This window comes from Asterias amurensis, chromosome 14, assembly GCF_032118995.1.
Source record: "Asterias amurensis chromosome 14, ASM3211899v1".
Lineage (NCBI taxonomy): Eukaryota > Metazoa > Echinodermata > Asteroidea > Forcipulatida > Asteriidae > Asterias > Asterias amurensis.
Genome location: NC_092661.1, coordinates 16,194,421 through 16,208,126, shown reverse-complemented (window position 1 = coordinate 16,208,126; position 13,706 = coordinate 16,194,421). Strand labels below are relative to the sequence as shown.

The following is a 13,706-nucleotide window of genomic DNA, read 5'->3' as shown; positions in this document are numbered from 1 at the left end:
ATTTTGCATGCTGTGGCGACCGGTACCGAATGGTACAATTAGGTCATCATTGATTTTGAGTAACTAAACAAGTTTTGATGTAATTTAAGTTATTATAGAGTGTGCAACAATTCAACCAGAGTGTGGCTATAACAAGCTGATTATCAGTCAGTTTCCCGTGCATAACTCTTAGTCATCCTGAAGCAATAAGTTCGTCTGCATGCAGTGCTTGAGATCGTTCAGAACAACCATTGCATACCGGTGCCGTGTGTATAATTCTGTGTAAGTATAGCCGTCATTTTGTTCTTGCTCCATGAAATTTCATTTTTGCACGCTGTGGGTGTTAAGACTATGACGGTTTGCCTCTAAATATCCACGTATAGTGCCACATCTATACCTGGTGAATAGTTATAATAAACTGCGCCAATAAAGTATCTAAACACTTACAAATGGTCAGATATATCGGAACCTGAAATAGTATGCCAAAAAATAATTATTCATTTCTATTCACCGTTAATTTCTGCACATTTTGACACATCTTATGTTGCGCTACGATGTTGTTTGGTGGATTTATGGGCACTTGAGTGGCTTAAGGTCGAATTTCAAAAGTTGCAAAAGCCCCCATTCAAGCTTAATCGTTGTATTGTGACGAGTAAGATCAGCGTTTCTTTTGCCCGCCCTTTATAAAAGATTTGTTTGTCGCGTTTTGGATAAATCGGTTGCGATGAACATCAGCAATAATTGTCAGTAACCAAGCAAAGGGGTCAAAGATGGGAGGCATACAACAAAATGGGTTAAGAGCCAGAATCCCTGATTATGGTAAGACGGGGAAAGGTGTTTCAAGATAACAGGAAAGATGGCCCAACTGACCAAACAGGAAAGAGGACGGATCGTTGGTTTGATAGAAGCCGGTATGTCGATTCGAGCTGCAGCTCATCAAGTTGGAACGTCACCAGCGACGGTCAGTAAAATGGTGGAATGGCTACCAAGCTCAGGGAAATGTGGACAACCTGCCAAGGAGTGGCCGCCCGAGTGTGACTTCTGCAGCAGAAGAAAGTGAACAAGTCCATCAAGCCTGACACCACTCTCGAGGGATTGCGACGCATCCTGATCTGGAAATGGCAGGGGATTGACCAGGGACAGATCAGATGTCTCGTTTGGAGTATGAGAAGACGACTCATTGCCGTTAACAGTGATGGAGGACACACCAAGTATTGAGGACAGGATATCAGCAGTTTTATAGTTAAAGATACGGCCATAAATTTCATGGTCAAGTAAACGAAACGAGTTTGTGTCTTTTGTCTTGATTTTGTCTGTGTGTGAGGCTTGTGTGAGTTCCCTTCTGGATCGAATTGGGGTGAATAGGGGCTTTTGCAACTTTTGAAATTCGACCTTAAGCCACTCAAGTGTCCATAAATCCACCAAACAACATCATAGTGCAACACAAGATGTGTCAAAATGTGCAGAAATTAACGGTGAATAGAAATGAATAATTATTCTTTGGCATACTAATTCAGGTTCCGATAAATCTGACTATTTGTAAGTGTTTAGATACTTTATTGGCGCAGTTTAGATCCCGTGCACTGCAGTCATTCTGCATTGTTATGTTCACGGTTAGTCTGCCATTTTAGAAATCAACTTGCACTCACCTTGAAAAGCGCTCTATGCTCTGTACACACACGATGGGATTGAAGCTGATACACGTCAATCTAGACTGATTGACTGATACATGGTCAAATTTGAGCTGCTCAAAGCAGAAAATATTTCTTGACACATTTCCGCGTAGCAGCAACTGACCATGGAAAATAGTCATAAATGGTACATGCGCCGAGTTTGGCTGGTAACCTTATACAATGTTGGTGTGCTTAGCTGCTATGACTTAAAATAACTGTAAGCATAAAAAGTTACTTGTTGGTGATCAAAGGAGAGCTGTTGATAGTATAAAACATTGTGAGAAGTAACTTTTCACTAAAACGAATATTAAAATTTGGTTTCGAGGCGTCGTAATTAGATTTTGATGTATCGAAAGCAATCATGTGAAAGCACACAACTTATACCTCGCAACTTCGACGACCAGTTGAGTTCAACTTTTCACAGGTTTGTTAATTTGTGCATATGTTGAGATTCACCAAGTGAGAAGACTGGTCTTTGACAGTTACCAGAATTGCCCAGTGTCTTTAAAGGCAGTGGACACTATTGGTAATTACTCAAAATAATTATTATCATAAAACCTTTCTTGATTGCGAGTAGGTCTGATCGGGGAGAGGTTGATAGTATAAAACATTGTGAAATGTGAAAACGAGTTTGATTTCGAGACCTCAGATTTAGAATATCCAACGACGTATGAAGGCTTTAAACACATCCTAATTTGAAACGGGTTACTCGTCCTAACTCGAGTTAGGATTAAAGGCAGTGGACACTATTGGTAATTACTCAAAATAATTATTAGCGTAAAACCTTTCTTGGTGACGAGTAATGGGGAGAGGTTGATGGTATAAAACATTGTGAGAAATGGCTCCCTCTGAAGTGCTATAGTTTATGAGAAAGAAGTAATTTCCACGAATTTGATTTCGAGACCTCAAGTTTAGAACTTGAGGTCTCGAAATCAACTATCTAAACGCACACATCTTCGTGTGACAAGGGTGTTTTTTCTTTCATTATTATCTCGCAAATTCGATGACCGATTGAGCCCAAATTTTCACAGGTTTGTTATTTTATGCATATGTTGAGATACAGCAACTGTGAAGGCTAGTCTTTGACAATTACCAATAATGTCCACTGCCTTTAATCCTAGCGTTTCGCCGAAAGAGACGCCCCGTTGATCGTCTAAATATTGTCTTTTACTTTTCACAGATATCAAACTTCAGCAGTTCTCCTCTAAAAGCATTATGATAGCGTGTAGACTTTTGATCATAGCAGCCTTGTTGGTAGACACGGGCGTGCTTTCCTGCAGTCCCGTCGAAGGCGAGGTGGTGGAGGATATCTCCCTAGAGGAGCGAGCCCGCCAAGCGGAGTTGGTCGTCTACGGTACGGTACTCACAGACGAGATTCAACTACAGGGCGACCAGGAGAGCGTGTATACTCTAGAACCGGAGTGTTGGCTAAAGCACGACAATGTCACTTTCGCCAATATCACCATTGTGGAGCAAAAATTTGATTGCGTCTCTGTAACACTGCATAAGGGGAATGAGTACATTATCTTCCTGAAGTATGAGCGTGGGCAATTTATCGTTGATGACGTGAATTTGCAGCCTGGCGCCTTAAATGAACCGACCGACGAGGACTTCCGTACCGTGTATCGTGGGATTGATGCTGGTATGGATGAGGTGCCAGACGGGGTGTGTACGGAGGGCGTGGACATACCGTGTTTTGTGGGGGATGTCGATATGGAAGTGTGCAGTCATGGTGTGGTTGTCAAGGCCGCCATGTTGTCTGTCGTTATGACGTCATTGTTTGCAAAATTGTTTTTTTGGTCCGGGTAATTCTGTTAGTTTGTTTAACCTTTTCATGTTTTCTGCTTTTGTTTTGCTTATTTTGTTTATATCTGTATATTTGTACTTCGGTCCTGTTGCCCTGGTTTACTATAGTTTTCAAGGACATCAGCACCATAGCGCTTAGAAACGTAGTAATAAGCGCGGTATGTTAATTTTTTTGCCCCAATGCTTTCGAAACTTGATGCACGGTTTACTTGGGCTTGAAATTTACTCTGGGATCACAGTCCCGATGGATGGCAGCGATCTTTATATCGAACCATAAGCTCACGACCGGACAGTGATCTTGGTTTTTCAGTTTTAGAAGCTATTTTCTAGCCTTGAAACTAGGAGAGACACCTTGCTGTCACTTTTGGTACATAATACCCCAGACTTAGGGGGTACAGCAATTTTGATGTACAGAAGAAAAAATTGCAAGCCATTTTGAGATGGCGGACACCTCGGAGCTAATTTTGGAAAATAAATTTCTTTATATTACCGGTACCCACCTCCTTTGGTGTTCACCATATCTCAGAAAAGGCTTACATACGGGAAACATGACACTACTTTGTTGTAGTCGATTTTGTTGACATTAATCATGGCCTTTTTCGAAACCATGGCATCGGCTTTGGATTCGGCTTCAGGCTCCGTCCTCGTCTGACACCCTGGGCGCGCCTATAAGCACGCGCAATATTGTCAAAACAATCGAGGAGCCAAGCTAGCCTGAGCCGAATCCAAAGCCAAAGCCAGTCGTTTCGAAAATGGCCTATTATCAGTGTCAATGCGCCTGAGACAATGCATCTTAATAAGTTATCGTAGAATTTGCATCAATTAAAATATCAATATTTCCATTATTATATGATGCGTCTCGCAGTCATTACGTTGTAGTCTGACGATTTTTCCCCTTCAACCCCACCTTTTGCCTCCCTATTCATTGTTTACCCCTTGCTTTTTTCTGGATGCTTTCTTAGACTCCATTCACGTATTCCCACTTCACTGCCTATGTTTCGCTTAGTTACCTGTTCATGTGGACACTATTGGCAATTACTCAAAATAATCATCACCATAAAACCTCACTTGGTAACGAGATGGGGAGCTGTTGATGGTATAAAACACTGTGAGAAACGGCTCCACGACTTTGATTTCGAGAACTCAAGTTTAGAATTTCAGGTCTCAAAATCAAGCATCTGATCGAAAGCACACAACTTCGTGTGACAAGGGTGTTTTTTTCTTCTTTAGTTAACTCGCAACTCCGACGACCAGTCGAGCTCAAAATTTCACAGGTTTGTTGTTTTATGCATAATGTTGAGATACACCAAGTGAGAAGACTTGTCTTTGACAATTACCAATAGTGTCCAATGTCTTTATAAGCCTTCGAGAAAGAATCTGCTAGGGTCGAAACCTAGGCCATTAAGTACTTTTTTGCATTTTATACCATCGGTCCATTTGGTTGGTAAGTTGTTTGCAACAGGTATTAAATTCTGTTTTTTTTTTGAAATAAATAATTGTTGTAATGGCCTCAGCTTTCGATCAAAACTGGACCTTCTTCAGAGGCATAAACAAGTGCAAACAAAAACAAATCCATTAATAGAAAAAAGGGAGCAAAGGATTAAGCCAGAAAAATGGGAAACTTTATAACCAATCATGCAGGGATTCTATGTATTGTTAGAGAACTTTTCTTCACAGAGCTCGGGAAAAAAAGCCTTTTCTGAGTTTTATACTGGCCCAATTTCATGGCTCAGCTTACCGCCGAATTTTGAGCTTACGGTTACGATTCCCCGCTTACGTGCAAGCGCCGAATTTCTGCTCTAGCCTTTGTCAGCGTTAGAATGCCTATGTAACGTGGAGTATGCACGCGCAGAAGCAATCATTCCCCGCTTCGTGAAATACGCTTGCCATAAGCACAGAATTACCTGATTCCGTAAGCGCCGATTCTTTGCTTACGGTAAGCAGAGCTATGAAATTGGGCCCAGTTCACATCTGTGTATATAATATGGGTTAAACCAAAGTTGACTATTCGAGCATCTGTGTCTGTTTCAGCTTTGCGTAATTCCCGTAGTTTCTCAACCTTGGGTTGTTTACGTTACACTAGGAGACGTCTATTTATAGACTGACCGATGACTATTAATATGATATTATGGTGGCCATGAATGGACATCAACCGTTATATAATTATGTCATCAATGCAGTTTCATAATTCAGAGGCAGCGCCCTGTAATTGCGTTTGAACAAATTTAAAGGCTCTGGACACTATTGGTAATTGTCAAAGACCAGTCTTCTCACTTGGTGTATCTCAACAAATGCATAAAATAACACACCTCGGAGTTGCGAGATAACTATGAAAGAAAAAAACGCCCTTGTCACACGAAGTTGTGTGATTTCAGATGCTTCATTTCGAGACCTCAAATTCTAAACTTGAGGTCTCGAAATCAAATTCGTGGAAAATTACTTCTTTCTCGAAAACTACGTCACTTCAGAGGGAGCCGTTTCTCACAATGTTTTATACCATCAACCTCTCCCCATTACTCGTTACCAAGTAAGGTTTTATGCTAATTCTTATTTTGAATAATTACCCATAGTGTCCACTGCCTTTAAAGGGCAAAGTATACCTTTGGGTTTATGGAATTGTTCGATTGTTTTAATCCTGATATAGGCCTATAATTACAAGTGAGAAACCGGGGCGATTATTACGCTCATGACGATGAAGAATAATCCCTTATGAATGCCCAACCTGAGAACCGTTGGTACCGCCGCTCGCAGATTCAAATTCTTTTACATAAGGACATCATGACTTCGAAGTGAAATGTTTCTCAAAAATATGCTTTATATTGTAGCTGCCGTAGGTTTCTAATAACCAAACATTCAACTGCCTGCCACTAATTTAAAGACAGTGGACACTATTGGTAATTGTCAAAGACTAGTCTTCATAGTTGGTGTATCTCAACATATGCATAAAATAACAAACCTGTGAAAGTTTAAGCTTGATTGGTTGTCGGAGTTGCGAGATAACTATGAAAGAAAAAAAAAACCCTTGTCACACGAAGTTGTCTGCATTTAGATGCTTGATTTCGAGACCTCAAGTTCTAAATCTAAGGTCTCGAAATCAAATTCGTGGAAAATTACTCCTTTCTCGAAAACTATGGCACTTCAGAGGGAACCGTTTCTCACAATGTTTTATACCATCAACCTCTCCCCATTACTCGTCACCAAGAAAGGTTTTATGCTAATAATTATTTTGAGTAATTACCAATAGTGTCAACTGCCTTTAAAGTAGGCTTCATGTTTACCTGACAACAATTGAAAAGGAGGTTGAGTGAGGAGGGGAGAGAACAATGACAAATACACCGTGCTGCCTCACTGTTAGTCACACAGTAGCAAAAATAATTGACCAACAGTGTCAGCCATGGATCTACTGCAAATTGCACTTGCATGCGTGCGGCGTCTAACAATATTGATCGGTTAATAGACGCTGGTAAGATATTACCATGGCAACGAAACGGTCTTTCCCTTCAATGTTTCCACCTCGTTTCACCCATTGAAAAGACAAGGATTGGAGAGCTCGAGGCCTGGCAAGACGATACGTGGCAACGCCCTGGAAAATAAACATTTACCCTAAGCCTCTTGTTGATAAAAATAGGCCATTTTCAGAGATGGAATTGGGAACAAAAATGAAAAGGCGCATGTTTGAGATTTGTGTCGTTATAACAGGTTATTCTTGAAAGGCAAGGTACAACAGGCATACCTTGGGTTTTTGGAACCGTTAAAGGCAGTGTACACTATTGGTTATAACTCAAAATAATTTTTAGCATAAAACCTCACTTGGTAACGAGTAATGGGGAGAGGTTGATAGTATAAAACATTGTAAGAAACGGCTCCCTCTGAAGTGACGTAGTTTTCGAGAAAGAAGTAATTCTCCACGAATTTGATTTCGAGACCTCAGATTTAGAATTTGAGGTCTCGAAATCAAGCATCTGAAAGCACATAACTTCGTGTGACAAGGGTGTTTTTTCTTTCATAGTTATCTCGCAACTTCGACGACCAATTGAGCTCAAATTTTCACAGGTTTGTTTTGTGCATATTATGTTGAGATACACCAAGTGAGAAGACTGGTCTTTGACAATTACCAATAGTGTCTATAGTGTCTTTAAGTTGTTTTTTTGCTGTAGGCTCTTATATAACTTTTTATTAACGTAGGGCTTAGAGTAGTCTTGGTGCAAGACCAAGGGCGGTGGGTGGACTAAGTCAGGTGAGTCGGTGCGGTCGCTGCTGGTGAATTGGCCGCGGTGTGCGTGAAAGGAAAACGAGAAACGTCTTGCACAAAGACTAGGCCTAGAGTTGTGGTGCAAGACCAAGGGCGGTGGGTGGACTAAGTCAGGTGAGTCGGTGCGGTCGCTGCTGGTGAATTGGCCGCGGTGTGCGTGAAAGGAAAACGAGAAACGTCTTGCACAAAGACTAGGCCTAGAGTTGTGTACAATAACATTACCCTTTGACAAATTCATTTCAAAAGATGGTCAGGTCGCGTTTTAGATATCGCCGACAATCCGAAGCGAAAATATTGTCAAGCATGCAGAAAGATACTTGGAATACACAACCGAGAAGCATTACAGCAGTAACGCTAATTCCCAGATTTATTTTGTTGATGGGGTTTACAACCGATATTTTGTATCAACATAACCAGACAACGACATGAAATGTTTCTCATAATCTATCGAAAGCTGATGCATGTAGGCTTCACTAAATGTTTGTAAAATTTGTTGCCATTAACTTAAGCCCCCCCCCTCCAAAAACAAACAAACAAACAAACAAACAAACAAACAAACAAACAAACAAACAAACAAACAAACAAACAAACAAACAAACAAACAAACAAACAAACAAACAAACAAACAAACAAACAAACAAACAAACAAACAAACAAACAAACAAACAAACAAACAAACAAACAAACAAACAAACAAACAAACAAACAAACAAACAAACAAACAAACAAACAAACAAACAAACAAACAAACAAACAAACAAACAAACAAACAAACAAACAAACAAACAAACAAACAAACAAACAAACAAACAAACAAACAAACAAACAAACAAACAAACAAACAAACAAAACAAACAAACACATTAATATTTTTAAATTATTTTTATAATAATGCAAACCGGCCCGCATCCTTTTTCTAGGCCGACTCCTTCTCCACCATGAAGTTCAACAAAGTCCCTTTTTTATTCCATTTTCAACTATCACAAATCCACATTTTTTTATGTGCTCAGAATCGGAACGAGCACCCTTATGTTTTTTGGAAAATGGCTTTATCTCCCGCTTCAAACAAAAGGGAGACTTGGCATCCTAAGCCTACGCATAATTTTTAGGGACCATTGCCCCACAAGCTCTTCTTCCTCTTAAATGGATCCCTCTGCGATATCATATTTATTTTCATCTAGATATATCTTAACTGTATCGTATTCTCTTTTATTTGTTGATACTGTGGAAATAAAATGAACCTTGAACCAAAACAGGGCCGCCGCCTGCTGTAATAGCAATGCGCCACCTTTCGATCCTCCAAGCTCCCACTTTTATCACTGTGTGCGTTTTTACAGAGCGCCCTCAAGAGTTGCAGGGATTTTTTCTTCAGAGAGAGAGACGTGTATTTCATTTTTCGGCAAAAATGGCTTCACTCCGAACAACATTAAACAAATTTGGCAAGCTTTGCAGCCAATCGTGGCGTAAAAGCACTGTATCGAGGAATCCTGTTCGTCAGGGAAATCTTCAAATTTGTAGACATGCATCAGCGTGGAAGTTCGTACCGGACTCACCGCCAGAATCACTGGGTAAAGTTTTTATCGATTTTGCCTTTCCATTCAATTAGTAATTACAAAGAATTCCATTTTCCTTCCAATCCACTCCGTATACTTCCCTGCTCCGTATGACGCCACCACTTTTTCATTCGAAATAAAATAATATAGTATCTAGTTTTAAGTTTACGTGATTGACATATCCCTTTTTGTAAAAATGAGTGAAAAAGTGGTGGCGCCATACGGAAAGTTATCCAATATATCCTCCGCTTACCAGTTTTCACGCTATTATGCCTTTTTCTTTGAATTGGGAAAAAAATAATGATGCCATATATCAACCGATGCCTTAATTATCTTCATTTGTTAATAAGAAGTATGCAAACATATATTAAAACTTGATGGACATTGAAATGTTCACACCACACACCGATCTTGGATGACTTCAACTGGCCCCATTTGTTTTGAATTTTCCCTGTTTTCACGGCAAACAAGAAAGTATGGTTTCCCGGTGAAGCCATACATGGAAGAAACATCTGCAGTGACTACAAGCATGTCCTTACTCTATGCTACAAGTGTTCTTTGAGACTCTGTGTATGACTCTATAGCCAGCAGTTGCCTTCATTTTATTCAAAATATTTTTTTATTAAATTTTAAAAATTACCATGGTAACTTGCAAAAAAAAAAAAAAATATAGCGTATAAATAAACAGTGATAATTGAATCAACAAGCTGATGTTTAAATTTTAATATTAATAATAATATTGATATGAGGGTTAAAAAATAAAAATCTCCAAAAATATTATAAAATGATATATAGGCCTAAGGCACATGGCTTCTTTAAGCCTTGGTATTTTTTTCCAGAATGCTCAGCAAAACATTCAGTCACATGATTTTGATCATCATGAATTGTGAATTGAAATAGTGTTTGATGAAACTTTTTCGGTGGGCAAATATTTTTATATGGCCTCAACATTATGACATGTTTTTGAACCTTGTAGAAATGCCTAAAATACCAAACTTTTTGCATTTACAAGTGCAAATGACCAGTGGAGCCTTACGTGTTTCTAAGTTTTGGTCAAGGGAGAGGAGACTCTTTGCTTGGCAAATAAAACCACACAATTTTTATCTAGGGACTGTTTACATTGCGCACAGAGAGGTAAAAGATTTGCCACGATTTTAGGGACACCTCGAAAACAGGACCTCCTACGATAATAGTAGCTAATTAATTTACCTAAAACATGAGATTCCTTTTTGTAAAAATTATAAAATGAGTGAAAAAGTGGTGGCGCCATACGGAAAGTTATCCCTTATGATAATGAAAGTTTGTCTATGCTGTGAGGGGCAACTTTGCTGTTAGGGGGGGGGGGGGGCGACATTGTACTTTGTAGTAATGGTTCTCAAATGTTTACCCTAAAAATAGAGGTTAAAGGCAGTGGACACTATTGGTAATTACTCAAAATAATTATTAGCATAAAACCTTTCTTGGTGACAAGTAATGGGAGAGGTTGGTGGTATAAAACATCGTGAGAAACAGCTCCCTCTGAAGTGCCATAGTTTTGGAGAAAGGAGTAATTTTCCACGAATTTGATTTCGAGACCTTAGATTTAGAACTTGAGGTCTCCAAATCAACCATCTAAACGCACACAACTTCGTGAGACAAGGGTGTTTTCTTCTTTCATTATTATCTCGCAACTTTGATGACCGATTGAGCTCAAATTTTCACAGGTTCTTTATTTTATGCATATGTTGAGATACACCAACTGTGAAGGCTAGTCTTTGACAATTACCAATAGTGTCCACTGCCTTTAAGAGCTTGGAATAAAATGTTCCCCCCAGGGCCTTGATCCCCAATTTCTATAGCCTGACCATGCACTGCCACGGTCTCAAATCCCGTATAGTCCCTGAATCTATTTGATTTCAGTCAGTGCGCCCCAGTCTAAATTAACTTCATAAATCGTCTCTTGATATTCAGGTGAAACCACAAAGATGAATCTATTCCAGTCGCTTACCAATGCCATGGATATCGCACTTGGCACAGACTCCACAGCAGGTAAGTAATTAGGCCTCAAACGAGACTAGTGCAGCTAGCGTCGTAGTAGCGACTAATCATTGCTCAGTCGAGTTGTGACTACCGTTTTTCAACTACACTAAATATTTGTAAAGCGCCTTTACATCAAGATCAAAGCGCTGAAAAGAGCAAAAACAATGGAACTATTACTACAACAAGTGAGTTTTGTGAGATTTTTTGAACAATGTGTCAAAGAGTTACAATTTCTGATGCGTACTTGGAGGTTGTTCCATATTTGCGGAGCATTAAAGGAGAAGTCCGGTTGTGAGCAGATGAGAGTGTTCTGATGGTTGGGTGTTCGGTTAGGCGTGTTTTGTCAGAAGCTGAGCTGATCGCAAGCTTGAGCCACCACGACTACAACAAGAATAGTCGTGACTACCTGTTTGATGAACCGATTGTGTCGCTCACGACTATTCACGACAACATAATTTAGGGAAACACAATCAGACATCAATGACACAATCCCTCAATCCTTTCAGCGCAAACTTTACTTTATTGCGGCTGTGGCAAACATATCGCAATGCATATTGGGAAACTAAAATTATAGTTGCGACTAGTGTCAAAGTCGCGATTATTTGAGGCGCGACTAGTTGAGTAGGTTCATTAAATTTCATTATAACACACCTCTTGCTTGTTCTGTATTCTGGTTGGCTGAAGCACGGTCACGTGGGATGAACTAATATAGGCTAGTGATCGCACGCATGTTTTGCGGGAATAGCACAAGAGCGGGCAATAGTCTTTCAACATAGTGCCCGCGATAACAGCGCCCTCTCTTGACTTGAACCGTGAACAACAACTGCAAAATTCCCTTTTTTGTTCTTATTTTGTCATTTAAGACCGAGCTGTGTTATAAAACACATATTGACTGGCAACGAGGTAACTAGTATTATACGTCTATTCCCCCTCGGGCCTGTGAGTGACCAGAAGAGGAGCCTATTTCCCTCGGCCTTCGGCCTCGGGGAAATAGGTCGCTTTTCTGGTCACTCAAAGTCCCTCGTGGGAATAGACGTATAATACTAGTTACCTCGTTGCCAGTCAATATGTGTATATTATTAACTTTCATTATTATTGCTTGTGTGTGTTTGCGTACTCCCTTTTACAAGGCATTCTTCGCTTACACAACTAGCGCAAACAATTTGACGCTTGCATAATAAGCGAAGAATGGGGATTAAAAGCACAGAATTTGGCAGTAAGCAGAGAGATAAAATTTGGCCCAGGTCTCAAGTAACATTGTTTCAGAATTTTAATCGTTATTTTGTATTTTGTTCCTTTTTTTTCAAGTTATCTTTGGGGAAGATGTGGCATTCGGTGGTGTGTTCAGATGCACTGTGGGTCTTGCCGATAAGTATGGTGAGTTTAACACTTTTATTCATTGTATACCCATGATTGTTAAGCAACCAAACCCAATTCGCTTGTCATTAAGTTTGCAGATGATACTAGTCTAATTTGTTTAATTCAAAATGTTGATGAAAGTGCTTATCGTGCTCAGATTACTTCTGTTGTTAAATGGTGCGAGGAAAACAATCTTATATTAATATAGACAAAACAAAGGAGTTGATTGTGGACTTCCGTAGGAAACATAAGAACACTAAAGAGCCTGTTTATATCCATGACAATGTCGTAGAACAAGTATGTGGTTTTAAACTACTCGGTACTCACTTTGCCAATGACCTTACTTGGAACACTAATTGCCATGAAATTCTGAAAAAGGCCCGTCAACGTTTATTCTTTTTACGTAAACTGAACTCATTTGGTGTTCGTTAGTGTGTTTTAGTAAATTTTTACCGGGCTATAATTGAAAGCATCCTTTGTTCATCCATCGTTGTTTGGTTTGGTCGTGTTTCTGCCAGTGATCTTCGCAAGCTGAATTCTGTTGTACGATCAGCAGAGAGGATTATCGGTGCTAGCCTGCCATCACTTGAATCAATCTATTATGACAGAATGTGTAAACGTACTAGGTCCATAATGCAGGACGATTTTCACCCAGCAGCTGATTATTTCAAATTCCTCCATTCTAAGGGCGTCTTAAAGCATTTTTAAAGGTAATAAGCTGTTCGTGGATAGTTTTTATCCTCATGCTGTTCATGCTTTTAATGATAACTAGTTTAAGAGATGTTAAATTTGCATCGGGGATAAAGAATATTAATTTTGGTTTTTACCTATACACTGATAACTAGTTTGTTTTCTGCTCATTGTAGCCTATATTATATTTGTATATATTTTTATTTTTGTATTTTCTTCGTAATATTTTTAAATGTATTTTGTGATTGTTAAATCTAGAGAGCTCGAGGTACACTACAATTTCCGATGTTATAGGTTTTTAACTTTTTAACGTTGGCTGAATAAATAATTCTAATTCTAATTCTAATTCTAATCCCTTACTGGCCCTTCAGTGTT

The 13,706-nt window shown here is 39.4% G+C and overlaps 2 protein-coding genes across 2 annotated transcripts in view; both read left to right on the top strand.

Annotated features, from left to right (window-relative positions):
• The first annotated feature begins 15 nt into the window (after positions 1-15).
• Positions 16-4,259, top strand: LOC139947207 (uncharacterized). The gene is made up of 2 exons (XM_071945075.1): positions 16-261; positions 2,833-4,259. The coding sequence occupies exon 2, from the start codon at positions 2,868-2,870 to the stop codon at positions 3,459-3,461; it is 594 nt and encodes a 197-aa protein (XP_071801176.1). The 5' UTR covers positions 16-261; positions 2,833-2,867; the 3' UTR covers positions 3,462-4,259.
• Positions 4,260-9,094: 4,835 nt separating this feature from the next.
• LOC139947064 (2-oxoisovalerate dehydrogenase subunit beta, mitochondrial-like) overlaps positions 9,095-13,706 on the top strand; it is a 64,276-nt gene continuing 59,664 nt past the window's right edge. Inside the window, exons 1-3 of the mRNA XM_071944889.1 lie at positions 9,095-9,278; positions 11,214-11,291; positions 12,591-12,659. Coding sequence (XP_071800990.1) covers positions 9,116-9,278; positions 11,214-11,291; positions 12,591-12,659 — 310 coding nt within the window. The 5' untranslated portion in view covers positions 9,095-9,115. The remainder of the gene's footprint in view (positions 9,279-11,213; positions 11,292-12,590; positions 12,660-13,706) is intronic.

Bases quoted from the DNA above. Each gene is read 5' to 3' on its own strand.
- LOC139947207 (XM_071945075.1), top strand. From the start codon at position 2,868: ATGATAGCGTGTAGACTTTTGATCATAGCAGCCTTGTTGGTAGACACG.